The sequence below is a fragment of the Terrapene carolina genome, unplaced genomic scaffold (assembly GCF_002925995.2).
Source record: "Terrapene carolina triunguis isolate 2854851 unplaced genomic scaffold, T_m_triunguis-2.0 Scaffold236, whole genome shotgun sequence".
In the NCBI taxonomy this organism is placed as follows: domain Eukaryota; kingdom Metazoa; phylum Chordata; order Testudines; family Emydidae; genus Terrapene; species Terrapene triunguis.
This window is the reverse complement of record NW_020664587.1, coordinates 13,958,118-13,985,839: the sequence shown is the minus strand read 5'-3', so window position 1 is coordinate 13,985,839 and position 27,722 is coordinate 13,958,118. Positions and strand designations below refer to the sequence as shown.

Sequence of the window (27,722 nt, the reverse complement as noted above, 5' to 3'; positions counted from 1 at the left end):
GCAAACAAACCTCTTGCTGCCTAAGCAGCTGCTGCAGAAAGTCTCTGCATCTGTCTAGGTTTCTTTCTGGAGATTCGGGAGGCATGGGACCTCTTTTGCAAGTGCTTAAAAAGCAATGAGCTTCCAAAGACAGTAGACACATGGGTTGAAATAACCACCTGTGCAGAAGGTCAGCACAAGAGCTAAATTCGGACTTTGCTGGCTTTCCCCACTGGGTGAATTTCACCCTCCCCACTTACTACAGTGATGTGTGCGGTATAATGAAACATGCCATGCCAGGGCTGTAACAGCCACCACGTTTCAAGGCTCGGCTGACTTGTGGGAGAGCAGTTTTAGAGACACACACCCCACATCACCAATGAGTGAGGGGAACTTAGCGGGCCAGGGAGCTCCATGTAATTCTGCTGCTTGGTCCCCAAGGAAGTCACCAGGAGCAGAGGGGTGAAACTGGGGGAGAAAATTCAGCCTGGCTATAAGAGAAAAAACGTAGTGGCTGTGAGATTTCTCGGGCTGTGTCTAGTCTCCCAAGGGAAGGGTGGAAGGCTTATCATTTAGGGTTATTTAGAGCAAACCCACTGGGCAGAACATTGGAAGACATCTGTCCCTGGGATGGCAGGGAGAGGGAGTGGATGGGTTAATAGGTGGTTTCCCCCCTACCAAGAGAAATTCTATGGCCTGCACTGTGGAGGAGATGAGGTTTAAAGATCACACAGGTCCCTTCCCACCTTAAAATCTAGGAGGCTCCAATAACTATGGCTTCATGATCCCAGCGGATAACTAGAAGGTTAATGAGAGGATGCAGCGTATAGACTGGCTACTTTAAGGTAGCTGCTTGTGTAGCACAGGTAACTCCTCTCTGCAGCTGGGGGGAAGATGGGCCAGGACCGACGCCTGCACTGCTGCCCCTGGCTGTTGCTGACAAAGTGTTTTTCTCTGCTCGGCAGGAGGCAGCCAGGGAACGTGTGGTGACCCAGGGATCCCTTCGCACGGCATCAGGCTGGGCAGCGAGTTTGGTGTGGACAGCATGGTTCGGTTCAGCTGCGAACCGGGCTACACCCTCCGGGGTTCGTCAGAGAGGACCTGCCACGCCAACGGCTCCTGGAGCGGCACGCAGCCGGAGTGTGAAGGTACCGCTCCCCTGCTCGCGGGCTGTCTCTCCAGGGGAACGTGGAGTATGCCACACCCCTTATGGTGTTGGTATGTGCCCCATGTACCACAGCTCGGAGGCAAGCACCGTGGTTGCCTCATTGGTGAGGCCTTGTGAGGGCTAGTCCTGAGGGGTCCCAGTAACCACTCAGACACATGGCGAAGGGCCAGGGTATTTTACAAAGCTTGTCAGGAAAGGGAAAGGTTACAAATACCCTAGGTACAGAGGCTGAAACAGTTACAGTTCAAAGTGAGCCATAGCAAGAAATGTCTGGGTCCCAGGAGCCGTCCAGTGTAGAGTCCGGACCTAGAGCCTCAGGCGTCCTCTCCAGTCCAGACTCAAGCGGGGAGGGCAGGAGCACAGCTGAACTCCCCTCTGCTCTAGCTGGCAAGAAACCACGAGGGGCACCTGTTTCATTAGCTTACTCCAGGGTTTCCTGCCAGTCTTTGAGGGGACAGTGGTTCACCCTTCTGCACCCTCCAAATACCTGCAGGTCTCATCCCCCATGTTCCACTTCCCAGTAGAAAAGGGGTGGGGGGCACATGTCTCTGTGCTGTGTCCAACCTGGATCTGCCAGGCCTCATGCAGTGGTCTCACCGGGGCCCCACGATGGCTGGGTTCGTTTCAGCATCTGAGGCTGGAACGAGGAAAAGCCCTTTGGCCTGTTTTACCTTGGTTGTGTCTGCTGGAGGCTGATCCTCAGCTCTGTTCAGCCGGTGTTCCCAGGGCCGGCTTCAGGCACCAGCATGTCAAGCAGGTGCTTGGGGCGGCCACTCCGGAGAGGGGCGGCACGTCCAGCTATTCGGCGGCAATTCGGCGGACGGTCTCTCACTCCGGCTGGGAGCGAAGGACCTCCCGCCGAATTGCCGCCACAGATCACGATCGCAGCTTCTTTTTGTTTGTTTGTTTTTGGCTGCTTGGGGCGGCCAAAACCCTGGAGCCGGCCCTGACGGTGTTCCCACCTCACCAGTTATTGGGCTGGGTGCAGGAATGGCTGGGTGGAATTCTCCGGTCTGAGCTATCCAGGAGTCAGACTAGATGGTTGTAATGGTTCCTTCTGGGCTTAGAATCTCCAAATCCGGGGCCACCAATGGATTAAATACCAGTTTGGGGAGAAAATTCAGCAAAAAGGGAAACTTTCCTTGCCTGGAACCTTTGTGAAAGCCAGAGCTGGTGCATGCATGAGTAAGTGACATGACACAGCGGTGCATAATGCAAATTAAAATCCTAATAAACATTTTTTTATTTTAAAAAATCCCTTTTATGTTGTTTGAAGAAAAAGAATAAAACCCCCTAATCCAACTTGATAAACCCCAGGCCAGCTCCTGCGAGCCACTGTGCTGCCTGTTGCTATTACAGAAGTATTTAAAAATCAATCCGAGAAGGAGCAAAAGCCCCAAACTAGGCAGGAAACCGATGAGCAAGGAGACCTGCGCAAGTCCTTCTCCTCAGCTGATTTGAAAGCCAAGAACTCGGAGAGAGTTTAAATGAATTGGAAATTTATTCCAGTTTGATGCAGCCCTTGATTAAAGACACTGCATCACATTTATTAATTTACTGAGGCCTTCAGGCGGGAGGGGCATTATTTTTTCTTTCCCGTTTTTGGGGGGGGTTTTGGTGGAGGGGATTGGCAGGGGCTGTATATATTAATACTGGGATCAATAACCCCTCGAATTCAAAAGGCACCAGGATGCAGTGGGGATATTTTAGTTTTGAATCACAGCTTTATGAATAATAGTAACATTATTCCTATAATGTGGTGGTTTAGTGTTAGGCCCTCGCCGACCGAAATAGGCAAGTCATTCTCAGTGTGGAGTCGTGCGCTGTGTCTCTGTCGTTTGTATTCATGGCAAGGTGCAAACAGGGTCAGGTACCCGTGGGGCTGCACTCTCTGAGTCTTAGATTTGACTTTCTGGAGCAGGGATTTCCATCTTTTTGTTTTAATGTTGCGAGTACATTTAAGGCAGGCAGGAGTGAGGACTGACAGCACTGAGGCAGCACAAGCAAGGTTATGCAAGCTCTTCACCTGCCGTTATTTCACATCTTCTTCATCCCGACCTGCAGCACCGCCAGCCATTCAAGACCCCGCCTCCCCCTGAACCAAGGCAGCTCTGCCAGAGCGTCCCGGTCCTAATCCGCAGCACCCCTTCCTGTTCCAGTGCGGGGCTCACCGCATGCAACGCTGCTGATGCTCTGACTTGCAGCCCCTCTGCCAGGCCAGTCGGACTCCCCAGTGCCCCTCCCCTGGCTACTCCAGACCTGTCTCTATTGAGCAGACTCTCAAATGGTGCAGGGGAAAGCATGGTGTTTGGGACATAGGCTGATCGGAGACGTAGGCCACTGGCTCACTGGTGCTTCAGCTCTGAGTCAGGCTTTGAACCCAGGGTTTGAGAACTGAGCCCACAATGCTGACTCTGCTTCCCAGCCTGGCATGCCCATGGCCACTGTTACAGCCACGTGCACGGTCATTTTTGTCCCACGCTGCACGATGGTGGGGTTTTAACCAGCAGCGCTCGTTATGGCTGGCCCCTGGCATGTGCATTTTGGAAGAGGTGGAAAGCAGGTGGCAAAGTCCTTTCTCCCATCCCCTTGTACCCCCACAGGGGCAGCCAGTGCAGCTGGCAGCAATTATCTACCCAGACAGGCATGTTTGGGCAGGATGGGGGCCAAACCCTGGCCCCAACCCACTGTCCACCAGGTTGCACTTGGGGGAAGAGCGCAGGCAAGTGAAACAAAACGTGTTCTTTGCTCTGTTTCCGTCCGTGTCCCTGAAGCCAGCAGGCCATATCCAGGCATGGTGCTTGCCTCCATCACTGCTGAACGTGCTGTCCCCAGCAGTGCCCCCCCCCCCAAATCTCTTTGGATCCTAATCAGCTGTATGTATTTTTAGCTAAGGATATACATGTAGTGGGTAAGGCCAAAGCTTTCAATGCCTAATGGGGCGTGAATCCATATTTAAGCAGAAGCACTATACTGAACAGAAGCTACAGGTGCTCAACTCCTCTGCAAGTCAGGCCTCTTATTTAGGTGCTTGACTTTAGTCACCAAGGACCTGATTTGGCAATACACATCCTTAACGTAGAGCATGTTCTTAAGACCTATTGGCGTCGATGGGACATAAACACAGACTTCCCTGCTTTACAGAAATGGGGTGGGCTTAAATGCATGCTTCAGGCCCTCTGATGTGCCTTAAAGCTAAGCGTGTGCTTAACTACTTTGCTGCATCGAAGCCCAAACGTTGACATCTGTGGCCCGCATACTCTACATGTCACTAGCTGATTGGTCTGCTTTAGAAACCACACACAGCGCCGGGCTTTTTTAGCTTCTGCAGAATGTGATAATGGTTTCTCAGTAGTAACCACGTTCCCAGACTAATGAAATCATATTGAAAAGCTTGTTCCGACTCAGCCGCTCATATGTCTGTAAGTAATTGCAACTTCATCAAAGGCATACCTCTTGGATCGGGTTCAGCAGACCCGCCGTAAATAAGCCCAGGTCCAAGAAGAACTCCCAGAGCCAGGAGTCATCTTTTATTAGCAAAAAGATTTTTTTTTTTTTTTTGGACGGGAGGAGGGAGAATATCCCCAGCACCCAAGTTCCATATTCCCCGACTCATTAAAACCTGGTGATTAAAGGTCTCCAAGGCGTGATCTGAATCAGAGTGATTAATATGTTCCATATCCCTAAATCGGGGCTAATCATATTTAAAAACCTGCTAAATTGCATCTCCCCTTCCATATTTCTGAATTAGCCCATTTGAATGTATGGACGTCTCCATGGGAGCCCCATTCAGCATTGGAGTGGCAAAGCTCCAGCATGCCAACGCAGCCATTCAGCGCCTCTGTAGGGCATTGTCTGTCTCTGACTCACACCTCATGCTCGGCGGCTAGGAACAGAAAACATAATCAAGTCAGGAGGAGCCTGCAGGGCCTCAGTTCGACCCTGCCCAGCGAGTGAAAATCGTTCCCTTCTGTTAGCCGCGGTGCAAAATGAGCATGGAGGAGCTCTGTCTGTTCTTGAGTAGACCAAGGTCTACGGCACAAAAAAAGCACCGTTGATTAATTGCCATCCTTGTTAATGTTGCCAGAGAGGCTGAGAAATGAAAGGGGACAGAGATCAAGCTGCCATCTTGCCCCCTGCAAAGCAAGGCTGCGCCAGCTCACTGCAGGCGCTGCGCTGGGCAGAATCTTCTGTTGTCCCTGCCCGGTGGTGTGGGTGCAAGTTGTTTATAGTCCCTAGAGGCCCCGGCTGGGATCAGGACCCCATTGTATCAGGTGCTGTACGGACACGTAAGACAAGACCGTCCCTGCACTACAGATCTTACCATCTAAATAGACCGGGCGGGGAAAAAGTAGGAAAACTGCAGCAGAAAGAGGTGATATCCCAATCCAACAAAGCTGCTGAGCACATGCTTCACTTTGAAGACCACGGAATTTAAGCATGTGCTTAACTTAAAATAAGTGTTTTGCTGAATCAGGACCCAAGTGACTCACCCAAGGTCACGGAGAAGGGGTGTGGCAGAGGCAGGAACCGAATCCAGATCTTCTGAGTGCCCAGCTGGGTAAGGAAAGGGGCTTTATTCCCTCGAGCTGTCAGGTGCCTTTCAACTGCTCTAAAATTCAAACAAGAAAGAGGAGGAATTATTTTTAAAAAACCCACAATCATTTTTTCATAAGGTACAAATGGATTGAAATCAAACGAGTCAATTATCGGTAGCGGCTGGAACTCCTCAGCGCTGCTGACTGTGTTAGACAGCAGAGGCCGCATCGTTTCCAGTAGAACCCAGCTTTCCAGGCTTTCTAAAATCTCAGCTTTCAAGCCCCATTTAGCTTTAATTTCCAGCAAGTTTTAAAATGTACATGCAAATTTACAAGCTCCCCTCCCTCCCCCTGCTTTCTTCTCCATCCATCTCTCTATGCACAGCGCTAAGGAATGAGGGGCCGGGGGAACAAAACAAAAATCACTTGCTCTCCTGCACAATAGACGCTGCAATTGCATTGTTAGTTGACGTTAAGCTTTATAGTTTCTCCTCCTTCCTTGAAAAGCTGAATGGAACATTTGCTTTTAGCGTGTTTATTATCGCGCCAGATGAATTAAACAAAATCCGCAGCCAGAATGAGGCAGGACCCTCGCTGGTGTTTGCCAGTTTAAGTAAACAGAAATGCGTTTATTTTAATTGATCCCAATTTGACCACTGAGAATATGCTTGTGACAGGATTTTTTTCCCCCTCTGCATGTTGAGTGGAATGTAGGTTACTATTTAATTTAAACAGTATGTAAATTACCATCTGCAAAGTGAAGGCTTTAGGACTCCGAATGCTCTGAGCTATGTGTTATTCCCGCAGTGGATTTTGCCTGATGTGTCAGGCATTGTTAGGAGACCAATTCAGCCTGTCTGCTGACTGGCAGCAAGACCCAAAAGGACGATTCTGTCCGCTGTAAGGATTAGACCGGGGGGCACGTGTGAGACATTTTATTTACATGCTACCTAGACTGGAATCCTCTTTAGTAAACAGCTTTAATCTGTAGGAGAGGAGAAGAGAAGCTTTATTGCTCTTCCTGGAGGGAATTGCTCTGCTTCAGGTTTGACCATCATCGAGCCTTAAAATGCCACCAGTTCAGAAGGGGAAGGACCTTTTTAAAAAAAAAAATTAAAAGAAACACCACTCAGTGTAATTCAATGGGATTCATCCTGCCGGGCAGAGGGAATGTTAAGAGCAGCACTGTATGTAACGGTATGGGATGAGAACACGTGCCCTAGAAGCCTCTGTAGTAAATAAATAATAACGTGGCTCCTTCTTCTGATACTTGTGATGCCCCTTATGGCAAATGGTAGCTGATATCTGTGGCCTTGTAGCTTGGCTTCCCAGGGGAGGATAAATCAGCGACATAGTCTGAGTGTCTTCTAAATGGAACTTGGTATGTTTAGGCACATACATCGGTCCTGAACTGAGATGGTCAAGCAGCCCACAGGACACTCCCTTCTTCTGGGAATCTCATCCCAACGCGCCTGCCTGGTTCCCTGGAAGCAACTGTGCCTCAAGAATTGACTCTAATCAAAGCCCAAGGCAGACACCAAACTCCCCTACTCCCTCTCTCCCCAAGCTGCCTCTTCACACCCTGGCATAACTCAGAACTAACCACCACGTGCCATGTCTTCCCAAGAGTCAAAACTTGCTTGCAGAAACAGAACTTGGAAGACTGTGTGACAGCGCTGTGATGGGTTGCCCCCCTTTGGATGCCACCTGATGTGCTGAGATACCACTGAGCCTGCCTGTTATGCCAACCTGGGCACCCTTTTTACCTGTCTTGCTGAGCCAAGCTATTGAGCTTCCTCCAGCACACACACAGGCAGGGCCGTACCAAACTGCAGAACGAAACAGACACTGAGATCAGTTCTGGGAAGGCTCAGCTTAAGGGACTTCCCCTAGCACTCAGGTGTCCACGTCCCTTTTAGTGCAGACCCAAAGATATATTATAAAATCCGCCTCCTGCCTCAATGTGGAGGAAGGTATGCACAGCCTCTTATCCCCCCCCACCCCCCATTCAATTATGAACTGTACACACGGGGTTATGTTATAAACAAGAAATATGTTTATTAACTACAAAAGGTGGATTTTAAGTGGTTAAAGAGATAGTAAACAGAACAAAGCAGATTACTGAGCAAATAAACCAAAGTACGCAAACTAAGCTCAATAAACTTAAGAAACGGGTTACAAAATGTAATTTCTTACCCTAAATGTTATTTTAGGCAGGTTGCAAAGTTTCTGTGGTTCAGAGTTCCAGTTATATTTCTTTTCAGACTGGACCCCCTCCCACCTTCCCTTCAGGCGTCTTTAGCAGTCTTTCTTCTTGGGCAGACAGGCCGTGGAGAGGAGGAGTCCTGTTTGTCTTCCTCCCCACTCTTAACTAGGATTTACATAACATGGCAATCCTTTGTCCCCCCCTTCCCTTCCAGTGGAAAGTTACAAGTCCCAGGTCATGTTTAGTATCAGGTGACACAAGACCACCTGACCTAGTAATGTCACTGTTACATCCCCGGATACCTCCCAGGAGGGGGAGAGATTAGTATCTTCCTGGTTCTCTTGTTCCTTCCTGATGGCTCATCAAATTTGATGGCCTGTCATCTGGTGGGTGTCTTCCCAATACACACCCAGTTGTAATTGTTGCATAGTCCATATTCCTAACTTTAGATACAGAAATGATACATGCATACAAATTGGATAATCACATTCCGTAAATTAGAACCTTTCCAATGATATCTTACAAGACCCATCTTGCATAAAGAATCTGTTATGTTATATTCATATCATAAGCATATTTTCATAAAGAATATGGAGTGAAACGTCACAAGCGCCACCTGGTGAAAACTCCTATACCAATAAATGTTACTACTCGCCTTCATTTTGAAGTCACTCTTGATGAGTAGCCATCTTTATTTAATAACCGCAACTTGAATAGGTAGGAAGTCATGCAGGAAAGCAATCAAACTTTCCCTCAAATGAACAGCAACGAGGGAAAACAATTACATGTTGAAAGGATCTACAACTTCCAAACTACATCAGTGGGGAAATTTTCAGAAGAGCTCACGGCCAGATTTTCGAGTGCCCAGCTCCCATTGCTCCATTTACAGCCAGATTTTCAAACAGTCTCAGCACCCAATGCATTGAGCTCTATTGAAAACCTGAGCTGATGCTGAGGTTGTTGTTTTTCAAAATCCTGGTCCACAGGTGTGTTTCAGGGGTCTGACCACAGTCTGGTGTTTGTCTGTGTCTTGATCTGGATTCTCTAATCTGCCCCGGCTTCTTTTTGACTTTGCTGGCCAGTGCAGATAACTCATGCAGGGAAATAAGGATGCTGGTTTTGCTCTGTTACTGTCTTGTGTAGGCACGCAGCCAGTTTCACAACTGAGCTGCTGTCTCCCTGCATAATGGTATTAGCCACCCCATTAGTGAATCTCATGCACCACAACAAATGATAAAGTCCCATTACTTCCCAAGCAACGCTCGCCTTCCTCATTGTAATTCTTGGCCTGATCTCCCCCTCCCACCCCACCCCCCACCCCTGGCACAGGGCTCTTGCCTTATCTTTAGCAGCAATGGTGATTACTTTTAACAGCCATGTCTATCGTGTTGGTTTCAAAGGGACTCCATCAGAAAATATAGGCCCCAAATATAGGTGTGCTACAGAAACAAAAAAATATGGGGTGAAGAGATTTACAACAATTAGTTATTAATAGAAATGTTTGCAATTAGATGTGTGTGTCTATATACATCGTTTTTAGTGGTAAGCATTCCACGGCATTGCTCATAAACCAGAGTGTGTTGTGCTAACTCTGGAATACAGTAAGGCTGTCTTAGTGGTTAGAGCAGGGGATTGGGAGACAGGACTCCTGGGTTCTGTTCTCAGCTCTGTGAGGAGAAGGTGCCTAGTGGTTAGAGCAGAGAACGGCGAGTCAGCATTTCTGGGTTCAGTTTCCAGCTATTCCACAGAATCATTGTGAGATCTTGGCCAAATCATTTCATCTTGCCCTGCCTGATTTTCCCATCTGTTAAAATCAGCATAATCATGCCTCCCTGGGGGGCATCATTCATTACTCATTTGAAAGTGCACTGAGACCCTGAGACGAAAGGCGCTACAGAACAGCACGGTATCATTATTGCTAGACCCCGAAAGTGAAACTGACTAAACAGATCAATCTAATTTCACTTGCCACGGCTGAGGGGAAGTTCAAGAAAATAATCAGCATAAAGTGTGAAAAGTGAATTAGATCGTTCAATTCCTCTCCGTTTTGACAGTCTGACAAGCTGTTAGTAATTCAGGTGGAGATTTATAAACCCAGATTCAGAGCAACAATCCAGCCACCGTAACAAGCCAGAGGAGGCTCACCCCAGTTTAGGGAGATGGCGGTACGACAGCTCCCCTTCCTGTCACCAGTGTGGGGGTGTGGCCAAGGGAAAGGGGGCAGGGCCATGGGTTCCCTATACCTTTGCACTCCTTCGTTGCAGCTGAGGATCTGACGCTTTTTGTTAAAATCTATCATTTTATATGGGTCTCATCCCTTGAAATATTTTCCAGTTAAAGAAGGAACAAGACCAACAGTCCCAACCCATGTATTTTGCTTGTCGAAGTATTTTCTTGTTTGGTGGGGAGTGGGGTTGATTTTGATATGTGCTCCCTCCAAACACCAATGCCGCTCAGTTTTCTTCTGTCACCTGATCGTGCAAGGTGCTCCCAGCTCCCATTAATGCCATGGGAAATTCTTTACATGGATCGTGGCTTCCTGGCTTGGGCTCTGAGTTATTTTAAATATGACTTTCAACTCTGAGCACTTGCCCATAGGTTTGAGGTCTCTTTTATATCCAGGGCAATGCAGGCTTTTGGCAGACGTCTGATTGGAATTTCTACTCTATATTCACGTGCTCGACTGTGCCGTAACATTGCACCGTCGTCATTCCTTTCCCACTGACACCTTTTCCGAAGTCACGATTAATTTTTGTAGCAGTGGCTATTTTAGAATCGGTGGTGTGCATTTTGGTGTGGGCGTACGCGAGGCAGGTTGGGGGGAGGAGAGAGAGGATGATGCATAGACATGACAGTGAAATATTTATCCAGTGCTTTTCCTAAGCTGATAGAATCTGACTTTTATCCCCACATTTATTGGAAATGACACTATGTATCATTGAGACTTTGGCTGCATGAGGAATCTGTAACTAGAGAGCACCCCACGTGATTTTCGTGCCATGCAAAATGTCTGCGCACACAAGCTGGAATGGTTATTAGTTTTTCCCTGTCAAACAGATACACATCCGACATGCTCAGATGTTAACCTGCTGTCAGCAAACCAAGTAACAAGGAAGAAGGGGGCCTCTCCTTCCAGCTGTGCACAGTACATTCAGTCCGTGACCCAAGTGAGATTCATTTACCTGTGCAGAATGGCAGGCACTATTCCATTCCCACAGGTGTCTGGTCTGGGGGGCAGCGATAGAGCCTGGAGACTTGGGCACCTTGTTATTTCCAAACTGATGCTCTTGCAGCATGCGAGATGGTGCTGCAGTGCCAGGGGAATTTCCTTGTCAAATGGTCAGAGACAAACGGTTTAAGCCTTTATTGATTCATGTGATTTTCTTTCATGTACTGTAATTCCACAGTAAATGAGGGCTGGATGCAATTATTGCAGGTACTTATTTTGCCATGACAGGACTGTGCATACTGCCATTCAGTCTGATGCCCTTTTATTGCAGTGGTACCGAGGCAGTTTAGACATAAAACCTGGGTGCTGACAAACCTATAATTGTATCGTCGCAATAGTCTCCCCCAGCTGAAAGCATAATTGGATATACGCAGGCAATAAGCAGAAGCGGCTGCCATTATGGAAGGGTAGCTGAGTCCCCTGCTGCTTCAATTCCCTTGAAGTCTGCAAAGATTGGCTTCCAAAGCAGACATGAGCCCCAGCTATGAAGCTCAGATCCCAAGAATTTAACTGTCTACAGATGCTGGGACCTAAGGGTTTGGCTCAACCCATGATAGAGACTTGAAGCCAGCTGTGAAATTCAGAGCCAGATCAGGGTACTGATTCCCATGCCCAGATGTGTCGTCATCTTGAGTTGCAAGAAGCACCTGAAGGGAAAACAAGGTGTCTCATGGCCCATATCGGCTCCTCTATTGACACTAATGTGACACTCATCGCCAGTTTCTCCGTTTGTGCAGTCACGTCTAGAAACTGGGCTGAACCCACCTTTGTTTCACACAGCTCACCGAGCCAACATTCAGTGGTATCTGTTTTGGTCACTACCAATCTGGGCTTGAATTCAGACTAGCAATGAGAGACTCCAATAACCTGCTAGTTCTGAGCTGTCGAGGTGCCACCTCCTCCTCCATCATTCCACCCAGAGCCCAGCTTTGTCTCTTCGAGCTGCATGTCAGGTTCAGCTAATTTAACGGCTCGATCCTGCAGAGTGATCAGTATCCAGGGGCATAAAACCAGCCCCTCTTTCAATTCAGTAGAGACCTGTAATCCGGAGGCTTGCAGCCAGGGTATGTTCTTGAATCCCAGTGTGAAATCAATGAGGTACGTGCTGGAGTATCTTGTGCTGGAGAAATTAGCTTCTGGTGCAGGAGAACTTCTCAGTCGCTCACCACAGAAGTCACACAGCATTGAGATGTGCTTCCTCGTGGTTTCCCAGGGCAAGTTGTATCCATTGCTCTTGGGATTCTTTACTTGTGTTGGTAGGTACAACGTGACAAAGAGTCCTGTGGCACCTTACAGACTAACAGAATTGATAGGTACAGTTGATTTCACTCCAAAACCGCATGTGGTCCACTGATTAATCCGGAGATTTTTGCAGCTAAATTGCTTTGGTTGAGATCAGAGTCATCTTTAATTTTTTTCTAATTCTGCTATTTTGGCTTTTTAGTTCTATCTTGTGGAAACCCAGGGACTCCAAGCAACGCACGAGTTGTATTTAATGACGGCTTGGTTTTCTCCAGCTCCATTATATATCAGTGCCGGGAAGGCTATTATTCCACGGGCGTGCTGAGCAGGCACTGTACTGTCAATGGAACCTGGACAGGCAGCACTCCGGAGTGTACAGGTGAGCAGCTGAGTGGATTCCTGGGAGACAAGGTAAATAACAAACATAAGGCACTAGGGCTAGGTTTTGAAAGAGTGCATGTGACTCCAGCTTAAGACTTACAGGCACATGTAAACCCAATGTGTTCAGAAGTGTAATAAAACTATCTACTGCCAGTGGAAATAATTCTTCGTGCAAACTCTTTGAGGCCCCGAGTGCCTCATGGAATACTCCCGCTTCGGATGGTCTTTTCAGCTAAACTACGTGCTCTGCAGCCCTAAATCTCATCACTAGACGTAAGCTCTACTACAGAGTCCTGCCCTATGGTGTGTCAGCTCCCAGTACGTGCCCTGATTTGGCCAGAGCTCGGAAGCTTTTGTTGAACATATATTGTGTTCACTTAGGTTCTTAGAATGATGGATGAAAGGTGTGGATGAGGCCAGGCCTGTGTTAGGAAATTGTATTCTGTCTGCAAACAACATACAGCATCTAGGACAAACAGGGACAAGTCATGTTTAAAGGCATGTTAACTGGTGATGATTAAACCTCAGGGCCCCCGTAATGTGCTAATTAACATGTCGTTTTGCATAATGTTAGGCCTTAGAGCCATTTGTTATGACTATTGTCCACTCCACTGAGCATGGGCAAAGTTTTTTGCGCACACATTTCCAAACTTTGCCCTGGTTGAGCCAGCTCCCTGGTTTACCCTGTAGCCCATACATCTCAGGGGCTGATAGATCACCACCATCCGTTGAAAGATAGTGGGGACTGTGAGGTTTCTAGCCATTGCATATCCATATGCTTGAGACATGTTATGTGCACCAGAAAATTTAACCATTGCGTCTTCTCCTTTCCCAGTGATAAACTGTGGGGATCCTGGTGTACCAGCCAATGGCTTTAGGCTGGGAAATGACTTTAACTACAATAAAACGGTAGTGTTTCAGTGCATTCCTGGCTACATGATGGAGTCGGACAGGGCGTCCTCTTTGATTTGCACAAAAGACCGAACCTGGAACGGCACCAAACCTGTCTGCAAGGGTGAGACCCCATTTACTATAAATGTCTGAGGATATTAGGTTACAAGCCTCAAGGCTCCTGTAACTAATGATATCTTAGTAAGCTTTACTGCGAAAGTGCCACATAACTACATGGGGCCAGACTCTGAACTCTTTGCTCTTATTGATGAAGCAATTATATGAGGGGTCATTGGAACTACTGGTGAGTAACTGGTCATCAGTGGGAGTTAAAGGGCTCTGAACCATAGCAATTCCTCACTCATTCAAGCGAATTATGCTGAGTAGGTCCAAAAACAATGACCATCTAACCCAGGGGTAGGCAACCTATGGCATATGTGCCAAAGGCGGCACACGAGCTGATTTTCAGTGGCACTTACACTGCCCCGTCCTGGCCACCGGTCCGGGGGGGTCTGCATTTTAATTTAATTTTAAAAGAAGCTTCTTAAACATTTTAAAAACCTTAGTTACTTTACATACAACAATAGTTTAGTTATATATTATAGACTTATAGAAAGAGACCTTCTACAACGTTAAAATGTATTACTGGCACACGAAACCTTAAATTAGAGTGAATAAATGAAGACTCGGCACACCACTTCTGAAAGGTTGCCGACCCCTGATCTAACCTGTACTGTGGTTTAAAAGAAAGAAATACTCCTATATTTACCCTGCAGGGATACCGTTTACTCAAATTGCCCAGGCACTGTATGATACATCACGTGCAACCAAATAGTCACAAATAGGACATTCACTGGACTGTAGTTCAGCATGGCCAGTGAAGGTAAATCTGCTGCCTTCTAGGAGAACCTGAATCTGATTCTCCATTGCCCTGCGCCAGGGCAAAGTGTTTCCATTCTGAGTTAGAAGCATGTGGCTTTCCCCCTGCCCTCACACACATCCTTTGCCCTAGTGTAAATAACTGGACGTGGTTACTGCATGCAGCTCACTCTCCTTAGTGGAGGGAAACTTGGCATATTGTCACATTTGCCCCGTTAGTGTCACCTGACAGACAGCAGGAGGTCAAGATGCACAGAACACGGAAGGCTTGCAGGAGCGCGCCCAATAAATGATTTTTAAAGGTAGCACCCACTCCGGCTCCTCTGGGCAGCCCAATAGTATGCATGACGTGCAGTAGGAAGGAAGATCGGCCCCAGCCTGGTTAAAAGTGGGCTGCAGAATCTATCGTTGTAAGCATCCCAATGCACAAGAGGATCCAAAAGTAGCCACCCCAGTGTGGAACTTGCACTGTGGTTTAGAAGACAAAATGATCCATGCCTTTACCTTGTAGTGATATACTTTGAAATTACCCAGCCGCTGCAAAATGCTTAACCTGTGCAGTTTATGGTTTCTTAAGTATGGCTTATGACTTACTAATCCAGTTGCATGAATATCTCAGGTTCCAATAACTGTTGCATTACGCTCGTAAGTACTTCTTGTAGAAATGATTGACGGTATTATAGCTCTGCCATGCTAAAGTGCTGTTAAGCTGTGTATATACGCTAGTCTGCAGAGGAACTTTCACACTGGGGTAATCTGTCCATCCTACAGTAGCTCAGATTTAAGAGTCACATAGTTTTCATGTGTTTTGCCATAGTTTCTTCTTTGCACCTTTACTGATGATCAGAGGTGTTTGATGTTTAATGATTTTTCACTCTGTCTTGAGTCACTTTCTCCACCTTGGTATTGCACAGAGCTGAGCGCTAACCACACCCAACCCCCTTGAGTTCCTTTGACAATCCCAGCCTAAATCTGCGATGCAACAGCTTTCGATCAACACAACAGTGTGTGATGGTAGAGCTAATGCAAACTATTCTTAACAAACCTCAGAACCAGCCTGGCTTCCTTTTGGACATGTCATGGTTCAAAAGGGAGAGTTGGAGAACCGGTGGCCTCTCTTAAAGATCAAATGTGTCCATTTAAAAATAAAAAGTATGTATATACGAAAGCCACATTTTATTTGAAATCAAACACGGACAGCAAGCGCCCTCTAAAACAGAGCTTTCTCCAAACTGGGTTAGCCTCTAAGGGTCAGATTCTGATCCCATTTGCACCAGTGTAACTCTGGAGTACGTCCATTGACTTCAGTGGCATTATTGGGGATTTACACCATTGTAAAAGAGATTTCAATCTCCCTCATTATGAATGGATGAAGCACTTTGCATAAATATGCAAGTCTTCACCCCAAACTCAAATCAAACCTGAATGAAGCATTTTCTTCGGCCTCCCAAAAGGTCTGGAAAGCTTTTCTACCCCCTGCTTGTATTATTTTTCAGAGCTGTGGTTGCCTCTGCTTCTCTGATCAGAATGCGGAAGCACTGGGCATCTGGCAAGAGAGGCTGATTTCTTTGTCAGTGTTTTGCTGACCCAGGGGTACTGACAAAATGTGAAGCAGCATCTGGATGCTTGTCTGATCTCAGTCTGCAAAGTTCTTAAGGTCCACCTGTCAGAAATGCAGGTCACTTGGGATCTTCCCTAAATACTTCACTCCCCTGCAAGGCTGTGAAGATAAATGCTTCCTTCTTTTTTTTCTTCTTGCCACTTTGAGCTAATGTAGCAAGAGCAAGACACAATGTGGCTAGATTCTCACTTAGGAGCTACATTGATTTACCCCACCAGCTGAGAATCTGGCCCCGTGCTCATATGCACTTGAAAGCAGAGTACTATAAAACTTTCCAACCAGGCAAAAATCAACCTGGTTGTTGAGTTATTTGCTAACTTGAAACTTGTCTAGGTTTTCCAAAATCTGTGAAACTTCTGGAGTCCCTGGGGTGATGTTCCCACTAAGCTGGGATCAGATTCATAATCTTCGGTGGAAGCTAGCAAAAGCCTGCTGATCTGACTGTGAGGTTTGGGATTTGGTTGACCCTAAAACTCAAAGAAAAAAATCCCAGGATACACAAACACACATGCATATAACAGAAAGTGTGCACAGACCCCCTCTAGCTACATTCCCTGTGATGCATTCAGTTCACAGAAAGTAACTTTGATCCTATGTGGATTTGTTTATTAATGGAAATAACTACGCTGAGAAGTCATTAGAACTGAATGTGCTTTTTGTTTGCTGCTCAGCGATCACCTGTAAATCCCCACAAGTCATCCCCAATGGGAAAGTCGTGGGCTCAGATTTCAGCTGGGGCTCAAGCGTGAGCTATGGCTGCCTGGAAGGATACCAGCTGTCGCTACCTGCCGTCCTGACTTGTGAAGGGAATGGGACATGGACCGGAGAACTGCCACAGTGTTTTCGTAAGCCGACATCCATGTGTATTCACGTGCAAAGGGGATGGAGCACTAGCCTTAAACTCCAACCCCCTTGTGTCCCACCACCTCCAAAGGATGTCTTTCTCGATCCAATTAATGATCCGTCCAAACTAGTATCTTCTCTCGAGCATTGGCTAGTACCAGACGTTTGAGAGCAAGGTATGAAATCTCCATAATGGACAATTATGGCATAACCTGCCCATGGGAGAAGTTTCTTCCCACCCATACACAATTAGCGATTGACTTATTCCCCCAACCTTCAGATAGCATCATGGCTCATGCATGCGCCCACAGTAGCAGGAAATATTTTGAATTAAAGGCAAAACACTTTTCGGTCAAGCATAACCTTGGCTGCTGGTCTGGAAATTGCCTGGTGCATAAGGGTGAATTGCACCTTGGAAGGAGATATCAGGGAGAGTGACCCGGTTGTTAATACCGTCCATTAGAGGTGTGCCTGAAGGGAGATGAAACTCATGGTGGGATTTTATACATTGTTTCTCAAATAATGGGAATTAGCTATGGTCATAGATCAGGACATGGGTGGTCAGACCTAGTGGTGAGAGCAGGAGCCTGACACCAGGAACAGGAGGTCAGAGGCAGAGTCAAGAACCAAGCCAAGGATTGGAGCCGGAATCAGTAGCCGGGGATGTGCTGTAGAAGGCAGGGATTTGGAACAAGGAAGTAGGGCAGGAACACGACAGGAAGTCAGGAATCAGGAACAAGGCAGGTCTCAGGAGTCTGACAAGAAGGCAGGGGTTCAATGTTGCAACCAGCCAGGGAGTCAAATAGTTACTCAGACAACTTGCTGTGCCTCCTTCTGGCTTAAATAGTGAGTCTGAGCCGACCAAAGAGGCCAGATGTGTTCTCCAATTGGGAGCTTTGTGGGCGGTGCCTAAGGTGACCTAGGTAGGGTCCACCAGCCCACACTCCCTGTTAGTACCTATGAGCTGCTGGGGGGTGGCTGTGGTCTGAGGACTGTTTGGGGACCCAGGCTTGAGACCCCTCCCAATCTCTCACAGCTATGTCTGTGCCTCAGGAGGGAATCCTTGTCCCATCCTTACAAGACAAGGACTTCCCCCGTGGGGTATTAAACATTCATATGGGTTTGGAGACCTAACTCCAGTGATTCTTGACCCCAGGCGAAATCCTGACCCCACTGAGATCAATGGGAATTTTACCACTGACTTCAGTGAGGCAAGGGCATCACCCCATCGGGACAGAGGTGGATGGCAGCATGCTGGAGAAAAGGAAGACGTGTGGTGCGCTGAATGATAGGGCCAGGAGTTTTGGGTGCTCTCCCCATCCCTGCCACCCGCTTGCTCTGCAAGTTACCCAACTGCTGTGTGCCTCAGTTTCCCCTTCTGTAACATGGAGACACTCATCGCCACCTTAGAGGAGTGGTGTGAAGATAATCGATCAGGACCCAGCTTTCCAAGCGCTTAGCATGCAAAACGGGGGCCAGATTTTCAAGAGACCCCTAACAGCCGCCAGGCACCGATGCGCTGTGCACTTCTGAAAGTCTGGCCCTGATTTAAGTGCCTCCGTTGGAGCTGAGCTCTTCTGAAATTCTGGCCCCTGTGGCTTGCGAAGGCCTTACATGAAAAGAGCCCCGTAGTGTTACAGCAAGCCTTGGAATGTGGAGCAAAGGCAGGGCCCTGTGGCTGGATGAAAACCTGCGTGCGTGATACAATACAGATTAGTGAAACAGCTCAGAATGATAAAGCCGGATTTTAGCTTTGAGTATTTGGCAGCTGCACAATAGCCATTTTCATATTAAACAGCACAAAGACCCAACCGCATTCCTTACACCTTTCCCCGGCTATTATATAATTAACGGGCTTTACGTCTGACACGGCGCCGCGTGGCAATTTGACCTTGTGCAATTAAAGATACAGTCAAAGTTAAGCACACCATTGTGCAGAAAAAAGACCAATAAAAAAAGGATCCAAACCGTCTGTTCCTCCTCCCTGCCGGGAGATGTTGGAAAGTGAAAGTTAATTAAACAGTAATTGACAAAAAGACAGAAGTGAGCAGAAAGCAGCCAGCGCACCTTCTGCCACTAGTAATTTCCTGAGCCATTGCAGCGCTTGAAAGCCGGGGTTGGGAGGTTTTGGCCATTAATAGAATTGTCTTTAACCCATTAACACTATTTGCCCTTACTGAGATTCGTCACCATCCTCTGACTACCCTTTGGCTTTTCTAGCTGTGTTCTGTGGTGACCCCGGGACACCAGCTCAAGGCAGGAGAGAAGACAGAGGATTCACTTACCGCTCATCTGTTTCATTCTCCTGCCTGTCCCCACTGGTGCTGGTGGGCTCAGCTCGGAGGTTCTGTCAGTCTGATGGGACGTGGAGTGGAACCCAGCCCAGCTGCATAGGTAAGGGAACATCCTGAATCTGACTTCTCATTCCAAAGCTTCAATTGTCCCTTCCCCCATCAATCTACTCAGTCTCTCTTCCCCAATTTCTCCTACCCCTTTCACCTACTTACTCGGCCCTGTCCCCTGTGGTTAGAGCTGGAGGAAGATAGTGGATCTTCTTCTGCAGAGAAGACCAGCACATGACAAATTCATCTTCCTTCTGCTAACTTGTCAGATCCTCCTCCCCATTAAATCTCAGAACAGCTCTGGGTGTGGGCTCACCTCACTTGCAAGCTTCCCAGCCCCAGATGCTTTCTCTGCCTATTGGCCATCCCCACCGGCCATCCGTATTTCATGGCAAAGTCCCAGTCCCTGGAACCTGTGGGAGATTTTTGCTGATGGGACCCAGGGCCACGTTTCCAGAAGTTCTCAGCATCCACAACCAGGGCCAGATTGTCACAAGAGCTCCTGATGGAACAAAGTAAAGTGCAGCGTGTGTGTCCTCTGTAACATGCTGCATTTGAATGGGACCCAAAATGGCAGCTGCTCCCAGCAGAACAGGAGACCTCTGGAAAGGTAAAGGTGCTGTCCATAGAATACAGAACCATACGAGTTACTGTGCATAGCTGTGGAGTTGAGCTGCTGACTTGGATACAAATCCCCATATCCCTAACAAATCCCTTGTCTGTCACTTCCCAGTGGTTTCCAAGGCCCCACGAAAGCTCAGGGCAGTACATAATCATTAGTAGTCAGATCAGTCTCATCTGTTTCTAGCTTCAGTAATTGACTCAGGCCTCTGTGGCAATGAATTCCATGGGCTGACGACATGCCGTCTATCCCTCTAACTTGTCCATCTAACTATCCATTTCTAATGCCACCATCACCTTATTATCCGGGCACCAGGAGCAAAGAAGCTGCATTGTTCTAAATTTACCTGCCATCAATCGCATCCTTGTTCTCATACGTGGGATGGTGTGATGAGGAAGGACTAATCAGATTTCATTCTACCATTCATGATCTTTAATCTAGCAAGTTAGCCAAGTATACATGTACCATTAGCTATGCATGTAGCGCCGGTCACCGGAGCATCTTGGCATTTAACTACCACAGCTAGGTTCGCCTCCAATGTTTCATCACTTCTCCACGAGTCCTTGTTCAGGGCCCTGTAATATACGCTCAGGCTGTGGCATCCACACCTCTGGAAGAGTGTAGCATTAAAGGACACAATAACACAGTCGTTTATATTGCCAACGAAATTTATTTTCCTCCTTCAAATTTGTCTCCCTCGTACAAATCACAGGAAGGGAAAAAACTTGTCTGCTGGTGAAAACCTTGATCCAGCATGTCTATTTCCAGTCCAGGCAGACGATAAAAAAGCATTATTTATTCAGATCCCATCCGATCTCGAGGTTCGTTAGATGGCCGGGCTCTCAGGTCCCCAAAATACAGCCCGGAGACCCGGATTTAATACACCTCACCTGGCGTGATCCGTCAGCCTCCACCTCATCTGTGGGATGGGACTTCATGTTAGTTAGTTAGTGAGTTTAGACACTCTGATGTATCTGGGGGGCCTCCATCAGATGCCATGGAAACCGTACCGGTGATAAATGACAAAAGCTCGGCAGAGCTGAATAAGTGAAATGAATTAACTTGTGTGTTGCAGCCCCAGACCGGCTGCACTTTGTATCCCTTGTTTACTGACTCAGTGCGGTTCCCAAGGACCTGCGGAGAGCTCAGGGAAGCACGTAAGGATGCTGGATGGAGAGGCTGATTAGTCAGGTCATAAGGAATAAAACAACGGGCCTGTTAGTTACAGCATTGGTGTGCCCTTTTCCCCTTAGCCGCCAGGAGGAGAGGGAGTGATCTCTGCTCCTGCTGTGTGTTTGATTGTGAGGGCTTTTCGCACTGTGTGTTTCCTATGTCCGGATACATCCGATTCATTTGAGTCTCTTTTTAGCTTAGGGAGAGAGTTACCAGAGAAGGTTCGATCCTGCTCAGTGTGGTGCAGAGTGCTTCACATAGCAGCTCAGTGTAAACAGAGGTGAGGAACAGGATCCTGGCCACAGGAGAGCCCGATCCGGCGTTGTCGAGAGTCTGCATGCACTCCCATTGTCTGCTGACATCTGCCTGTGGTGTGCATTTATACCAGGACCTCGCCAAGTGGTCTGAGCCCCTGTTAGTGCTAGTATTGCTAATGTCGCAATCACAGCCCCTGTTTTTATCCTGTGCTCTGCACGCGAGGGACCCAGCACCCAGGGAGCTTGTGACTTACCTCTGCTCAGTGCACACGGCTCTGGCTAGTGTTTAAACTTCTGTGCATCTGTGCACTGCCTATTCCTGCTGAGCCCGACTCAAGGACTGAATGCAATGCCCATGTACATTGCCCACAGCTGATTTTACACCCAGGTCACCTACTGATCCATCCATATCAGCTATTCTCAGCCCATTGCTGGGCAGAGTCTTATTCAGAGCTGCTCCTCCTGTTCCAAACATTTCGCCCATTCTCATCCCACGGCAGGAGAGGGGGCTTTTCAGCTTCACTCTGGCCTGTCATAGGTTCACAAAAGCTCACAGAGTTTGCAAGGAAATTGCACTTTGTCAGCCAGTGCTGCTTCCCCAATGGATCCAGCAGGGGACTGTCCATCCTAAGTATCTTTGCTTGTGTGTTTGGTTGGTTTGGGGTTGGTTTGTTTTTTCGTCTCCCAGTCAATCTTGCTGCTGCTACCTATCAGGCAGGGATTACAGCTCCTTTGATCAGTTTGGAACTCGAGGACAAACTTGATACATTTCTGCTTTCATTCAACTGATTCACAGCTCTTGTCTACGCACTGGAAGAAGAAAGTGATATATGCTGTAATGACAATGGCAGGTATTTCTGACTTGCATGTATCCATCTTCTGATGGATTGAGACCAAACTAGGCATAAAGAGAGATTATATATCTGAGATGCATTAACATCTCCAGTCACCATCAATCACCATGAAATAGCAGGGTTATGAGATGAGTGTTTGGTGACAGAGGCAGCCGAGCAGAATCCTGATGGAAAACCACACTGAACAACTTTCATAACATTGCTTGTCGACCGCAGAGAGGCAGAGAAGATATCAAGGGAGCTAGTGCCTCTCGTAGGCCAAAACCAAAAGGTCACGTCAGAACACAACTGCGTTGCATATAGGTGACCCAGTACCATAATAACTATAGCACAGATGGGGCCTACATGTCAAGACCAGGACCTGTTTCACTGCAGATTATTGTAGCAGAATCCAGCTATTCCAGGGCCGTGCATGGAATTTGGAATTAAACCACTTTATTATTCCCTGTGTAAACCCTGCCTGGAACATTAGAAAATGAGATTAACAACCCTGTTGATAGAGAGAAAATGACCAATAAACCAAGAGGCTGCACGTCAGTGCGCAAAGTGATAACATCTCGGCATCGTCCGAACGGCCAGGGAAAGGGTTTTGTAATACCTGAAATGCCCAGATGGGGGAGACATTACCAATGTGCCTTTACAAATGCCCAGACAGTGATAACGGAGCAGTCTGTTAGACATTCTGTGGTGCCAGGTGCAGCTGGGGGAAACTGTCTGTGTCTCTAAATTAAGATTGTGGGTTGGGTCCTGCTTACCTATGGGCTTAAAGACACTCTCTAGAGGTGGTTGAAAAATGGGATTTTTTGGAAGATTTTTTTACCAAAAAAAAAGGTTCCAGTTTTAAGTTACTAGTTTTTTTCCAACCACTCTTGCACTTTCCTCAACTATGGCCAGTTGAATTAGGAACTCCTGCTGCAGCTTTGGTGCGTGCTATTGGAATGCGCCCAGGCCAGCCTGGGATGCCACAGTACCTGCTCTTGCGTGGATCCCAGGTCTAATAATGTATTAAATTAACTGTTGCGAATGGTGTGTAGAACTGTAAAAGGGAGGGAAATATACACCACTGGTGGATTTTTGTCTTGTTTATTTTCCCCTGAGGGATGCAATGCTTCCCTGTTACCCTGTGTTGGACCCACCCCAGGCTAAGAGACAGAAGTAGCTGTTTAATTCTCTCTAATGGTACATATTAGTTTCACTAACACCCTCAGTGTCTGAGTCCTTTTAATATGGCTTGTTCGTTTTTTTTCTATTTAAGATCCAACTCTCACTACATGTGCTGACCCTGGTGTGCCTCTCTTCGGAATGCAGAACAATTCCCAAGGTTATCAGGTAATGTAATTACCATTTTATCCCCATGTCTCTTAATCCATTACACAAGCGCAAGTTGCGTAGACTGTGCAACCTGTACTGTTGTCGGTTAGCACTGACTTGCTCGAGAAGTCCCTGGGACCTCAATTAGACTTCATGCATATGGACTCTTGCCAGAGTGTGCAGTGATTCCACAGCGACCCTTCAGTGTGTTTAAGTATTAGATTTATGCTGTTAATTACGTTGCTAACTAAGATTTATTATTAGTGGAATTAGTATTAGCATTGCATGCCCCGTTTCCATTACTTTTAAATCCAAATCATTTAAGTGGCTTTCCTAATCTCAGGCTTGATGAGGGAAGAAATCAATGTAATGTCATGGAGAGATCCCCTCCATGTTCCACCTGTGCATTCCCATCCTGTGTCTTACATAAGACACCTTACATGCTAGGGTGGGGCATGAGGAGGGTTTATCCTCCGAAAGTGGATTTTTTTAGTAAAGCTGCTAATTTGTTACCTTGATCCAGGGGTTTAGTGTGTTAATTCTAGGTCCTCATTAATACGGAGACGCCGCAAGTGTGATTTTTTGTTTGTTTTGGTAAGTGGTGTTGGCAAGAGATCTGAGCCGCGCTGGTACCCATGCTGTGGATGAGACTGCGCTCTTGGGCTGTGTTAAGGAGAGCCAGTCATCATCAGCCAGGCAGAAACCCACGAGAGCCTGCACATGGGGAAACATCACAAAATCAGAATGTTTGTTGATTGGCTGATGAGGAGGTGGGAGAAATTGCAGAGGAAAATCTTATGTTACTTCTGCCCTTGTGAGAGGTGGATAAGATGATCAAATGTACCAAATTTCCAGCTGGCTTTGAATGTTTAGCCTGCAAAAAAGATTGGTAAGCACCCACCCATGCAAATGCCAGGAAGTTGTGATAATTGGAGTCAGAAAGGTGTGTAGACCTCAATCAGTCATTTCCTTCTAATCCCTGTGATCATGGGGGAAATCCTGGCAAAATACCCATTTGATTTAAGAGGGGGCTAGAATTACACTCCACTATGTATCTTGAACTTCCATGGAAAAATCTGAAATAATGTTTCTGATAGTTTGTTAGTTGTGGGGGTTTCTTTAATGATCAAAATGTTTCAACAACAAAAACCCACCAACAGCAAAAACCAAACTCAAAAAGAGCCGAGTTTATATAGAATTAAGAAGTGAAAAGTGCTTTCACAGTTTTTTTTATTTTTAATCTATTCTGTTTTTAAAAGGAAACACTTGCTTGCAATGATGGAAACCCAAAAGAAATAGCATCATGCTAGCAGCCTATGAAACTGACTAGTCTGGCTCTGCTGTCCTAGTAGAACAAAGTGTGAAAAATAAATAATACTGATGAAAAGTAAATTAGATTTTTAGAATCCTTTTCAGTGTCCATAAGCCAAGGTAGCATCGATAATGTAAGTAAGGGATGTTTCCTATTATCATTATTTATTTTGAATGTCCCTTTAAACATTTATCATAAGGAAAATAAACATTGTTCCTTAAGGCAAGGACCATATATCTTCTTGTGCATTTGCACTTCACCTAGCATAATGGGGCCCTCATCTTGACCAGGGCCTCTAAGTGCTACTCTAATAAATAATACCAGAGTAGGTGAAACGTTGACTAAACATTTTAATGAAATTTTATTCCTGGATTTTTGTATGGACACAATTTTGATGAATATTGTAATCAACATTTTGAAAAATTTCGATCAGTTGTAAATCACTTGTGCGGCTGCTAATTTGGGGGGAATGGTATGACAAAAAAGCCACACTCACCTCTATGAATGAAGCAGCACTGTGCCCACTTCATGCAGAGTTTTTTTCCAAGAGCTCTGAACACTCTGGGATTGGCGTAGAACACCGTGTGTGTCAACTGGTTGGTTACACTGGACAATCCGGCTCTTTATCTTTTGTTGCGATAGGTGGGAAGCATCATGTTCTTCAGGTGTCAGAAAGGATACCTGCTCCAAGGCTCGACCACTAGAACGTGCCTCCCCAACCTGACGTGGAGCGGAGTACAGCCCGATTGCGTTCGTAAGTGTCTCAGGGAAGCTTTGTCTATGCAACAAACTCCTTTGGCCGTGTGCTTTACACAGCGAAACTTCGGCCGTTCCGCGTTAGAGGGCAGAGGCCACTGAAATATCATATGTTCTGACTCTCTGTTGCAAAACCGCAGATCACTTCTCTGGTGTCATGGATACAGCAGATGAGAACAGCCAGTTTTCAGGCTGGAGGGACCAAGTAATACTCTTCAGCCAGAAGACCGCTTCAGTGGGATGATGTTTCTGTAGCTCTTGAATAAATTGTAGTTATCTCATTCAGTTCTCCTTATACAGGGCGGAATTTAATTCAGTGTATTGAGCTCTAATTTGGTATCATGGCATCTAGCGCCTCATCAGAAATATTAGAATTCTTCTCCCTTCCCCTTCTGGGGTGACTTATTACCATGATCTTATCCAGTTAATGTAATTCTGTAAGTGCAGGTACTACATACATTTAATTAATAACTCTGTATTGGCCCAATGTCGACTGAAAAGCTACACAAGCTGCAAGAACTAAACCTGCTGAGGGGGATGTCTTGACTGCAAAAAAAAAAAAAGGTGTGTTCTTAACTCAGGTTAAAACGGCACTGAAGTCCCAGCAGCTCATCTCTGAATTCAGGTTAGCAGCTTCAGTTCAAGCCTACTGGGGAGTCTGGAGTTGAACTCAAGTTGCTAACCCCAGTCAAAAGCCAAGTTGCCGAGTCTTCACTGCTGTTTTAGCCCGAGTTAGCTCACGCAGGTTTAGAACACAGCTTTTACTTGCCGTGAAGACACACGCTTCGTGTGGTGCTGGCGGGCATTGCCATATGGTTGGGGACACATGACTTTAATGCAGATGTCTCTTTCTCTGAGCTCTGAAGATGTTGAGATGCCCCACTGTAAGCATGGGCCCTTAACTGCACAGGGAAGCAATCAGGGTCACGTGAAAGCAGGTCCTTCGGCGGGGTAGGGATTGGCAATTTGTGGTATGGAGAACCTTATTCCTCCTCCTTTGAGCTGCGGATGGGGATGGGGCATCTCCTACCAAATGTAGATTGGGATTTTGTGCCATTCTGGTCTACTCAGATCATTACGCTACTTTCCTTACCGTGGTGTGTGAACACCTTCAAACACCTGGCCTCACACTGAATGTAATTTCAGACCAGGGGACTTACTCAAAGCCATAAATTGCTTTGAGCTGATCCCGTCGCCATGGACGTCCATGGAAAAATTCCCAACAGGTGCTGGATTGGGCCTTTTAAAAAACAGGAAAATGTCGTTCATAGCCCAGTTCCCTTTAATCCCAAGGTCTTGTTCTCTCACTCCCTTGCTCCTAGAATTCTCTTGACTGTTCTTGGCCTTCTTCAGCAGGTTATTTCAGATGTTTGTTGTCGTTAGAGCAAGGTGTGCCAACCTGACGTAGCTTAATTCGGCGTCAGCCGTTACAATTCCTAACATGGAGAATCGGAGGAGAAATATGCAATTGTGTGCTGTTGTGTGGCTGCTTCGCCCTGGCAGAGAGCGGTGTTTCTCCTTAGCTTACAAACTCCCCTCCCTTGTTGCTGGACTGAGTATGAAGAAGCAGCGATGGGTGTGAGTGGCAGTTAGTTGCTGCTTTTAAGAGAGTTGAAGCAAAAATGTTTCTGTTGCTTGCTTATAACAGGGAGAAATACTGAGTTGCCATCTATCAGTTCTTCTCGAAGCTTCGTCTGTCAGTGCAATCTACAGGAGTAGAATTAGGTGCAGTTACACTAATTTACTGACAGCTGAATTATCATTTACTGATTTGCATAGGGCATGCGTGACTTCGGGCTAGTCATTTCTCTGTCTTTGTTTCCCCATCTGTAAAATATAGATTATAATAACAATAATAGTCACCACACAGGGGCTGTTGAGGCTTCATTCATGTTTATAAAGTGCTTTGAGATCCACAGAAAGGGAGAAATCAGAGGGAGGTTTGGGGAAAGCTTCCTACCAATGAGATTATTAGATGTGTTTAGTAACCCCCCCCCCCTCCAAGGAAGCTGGTGGTATGATTAACAACAGGACTGCATAGAGCAGTAAATCTCTCTCTCTCTCTCTCTCTCACACACACACACACACACACACACACACACACACACACACACACAC

General features: G+C 46.8%; 1 protein-coding gene across 3 annotated transcripts in view; it reads left to right on the top strand.

The window, feature by feature from the left end:
- Positions 1-27,722, top strand: part of CSMD2 (CUB and Sushi multiple domains 2) — a 376,903-nt gene that overhangs the window by 336,188 nt on the left and 12,993 nt on the right. For all 3 annotated transcript variants that reach the window (XM_026657125.1, XM_026657127.1, XM_026657126.1), the window contains exons 53-59: positions 945-1,127; positions 12,565-12,741; positions 13,579-13,758; positions 16,806-16,979; positions 19,198-19,371; positions 23,481-23,554; positions 25,491-25,602. In XM_026657125.1, the coding sequence (XP_026512910.1) occupies positions 945-1,127; positions 12,565-12,741; positions 13,579-13,758; positions 16,806-16,979; positions 19,198-19,371; positions 23,481-23,554; positions 25,491-25,602 (1,074 nt within the window). The remainder of the gene's footprint in view (positions 1-944; positions 1,128-12,564; positions 12,742-13,578; positions 13,759-16,805; positions 16,980-19,197; positions 19,372-23,480; positions 23,555-25,490; positions 25,603-27,722) is intronic.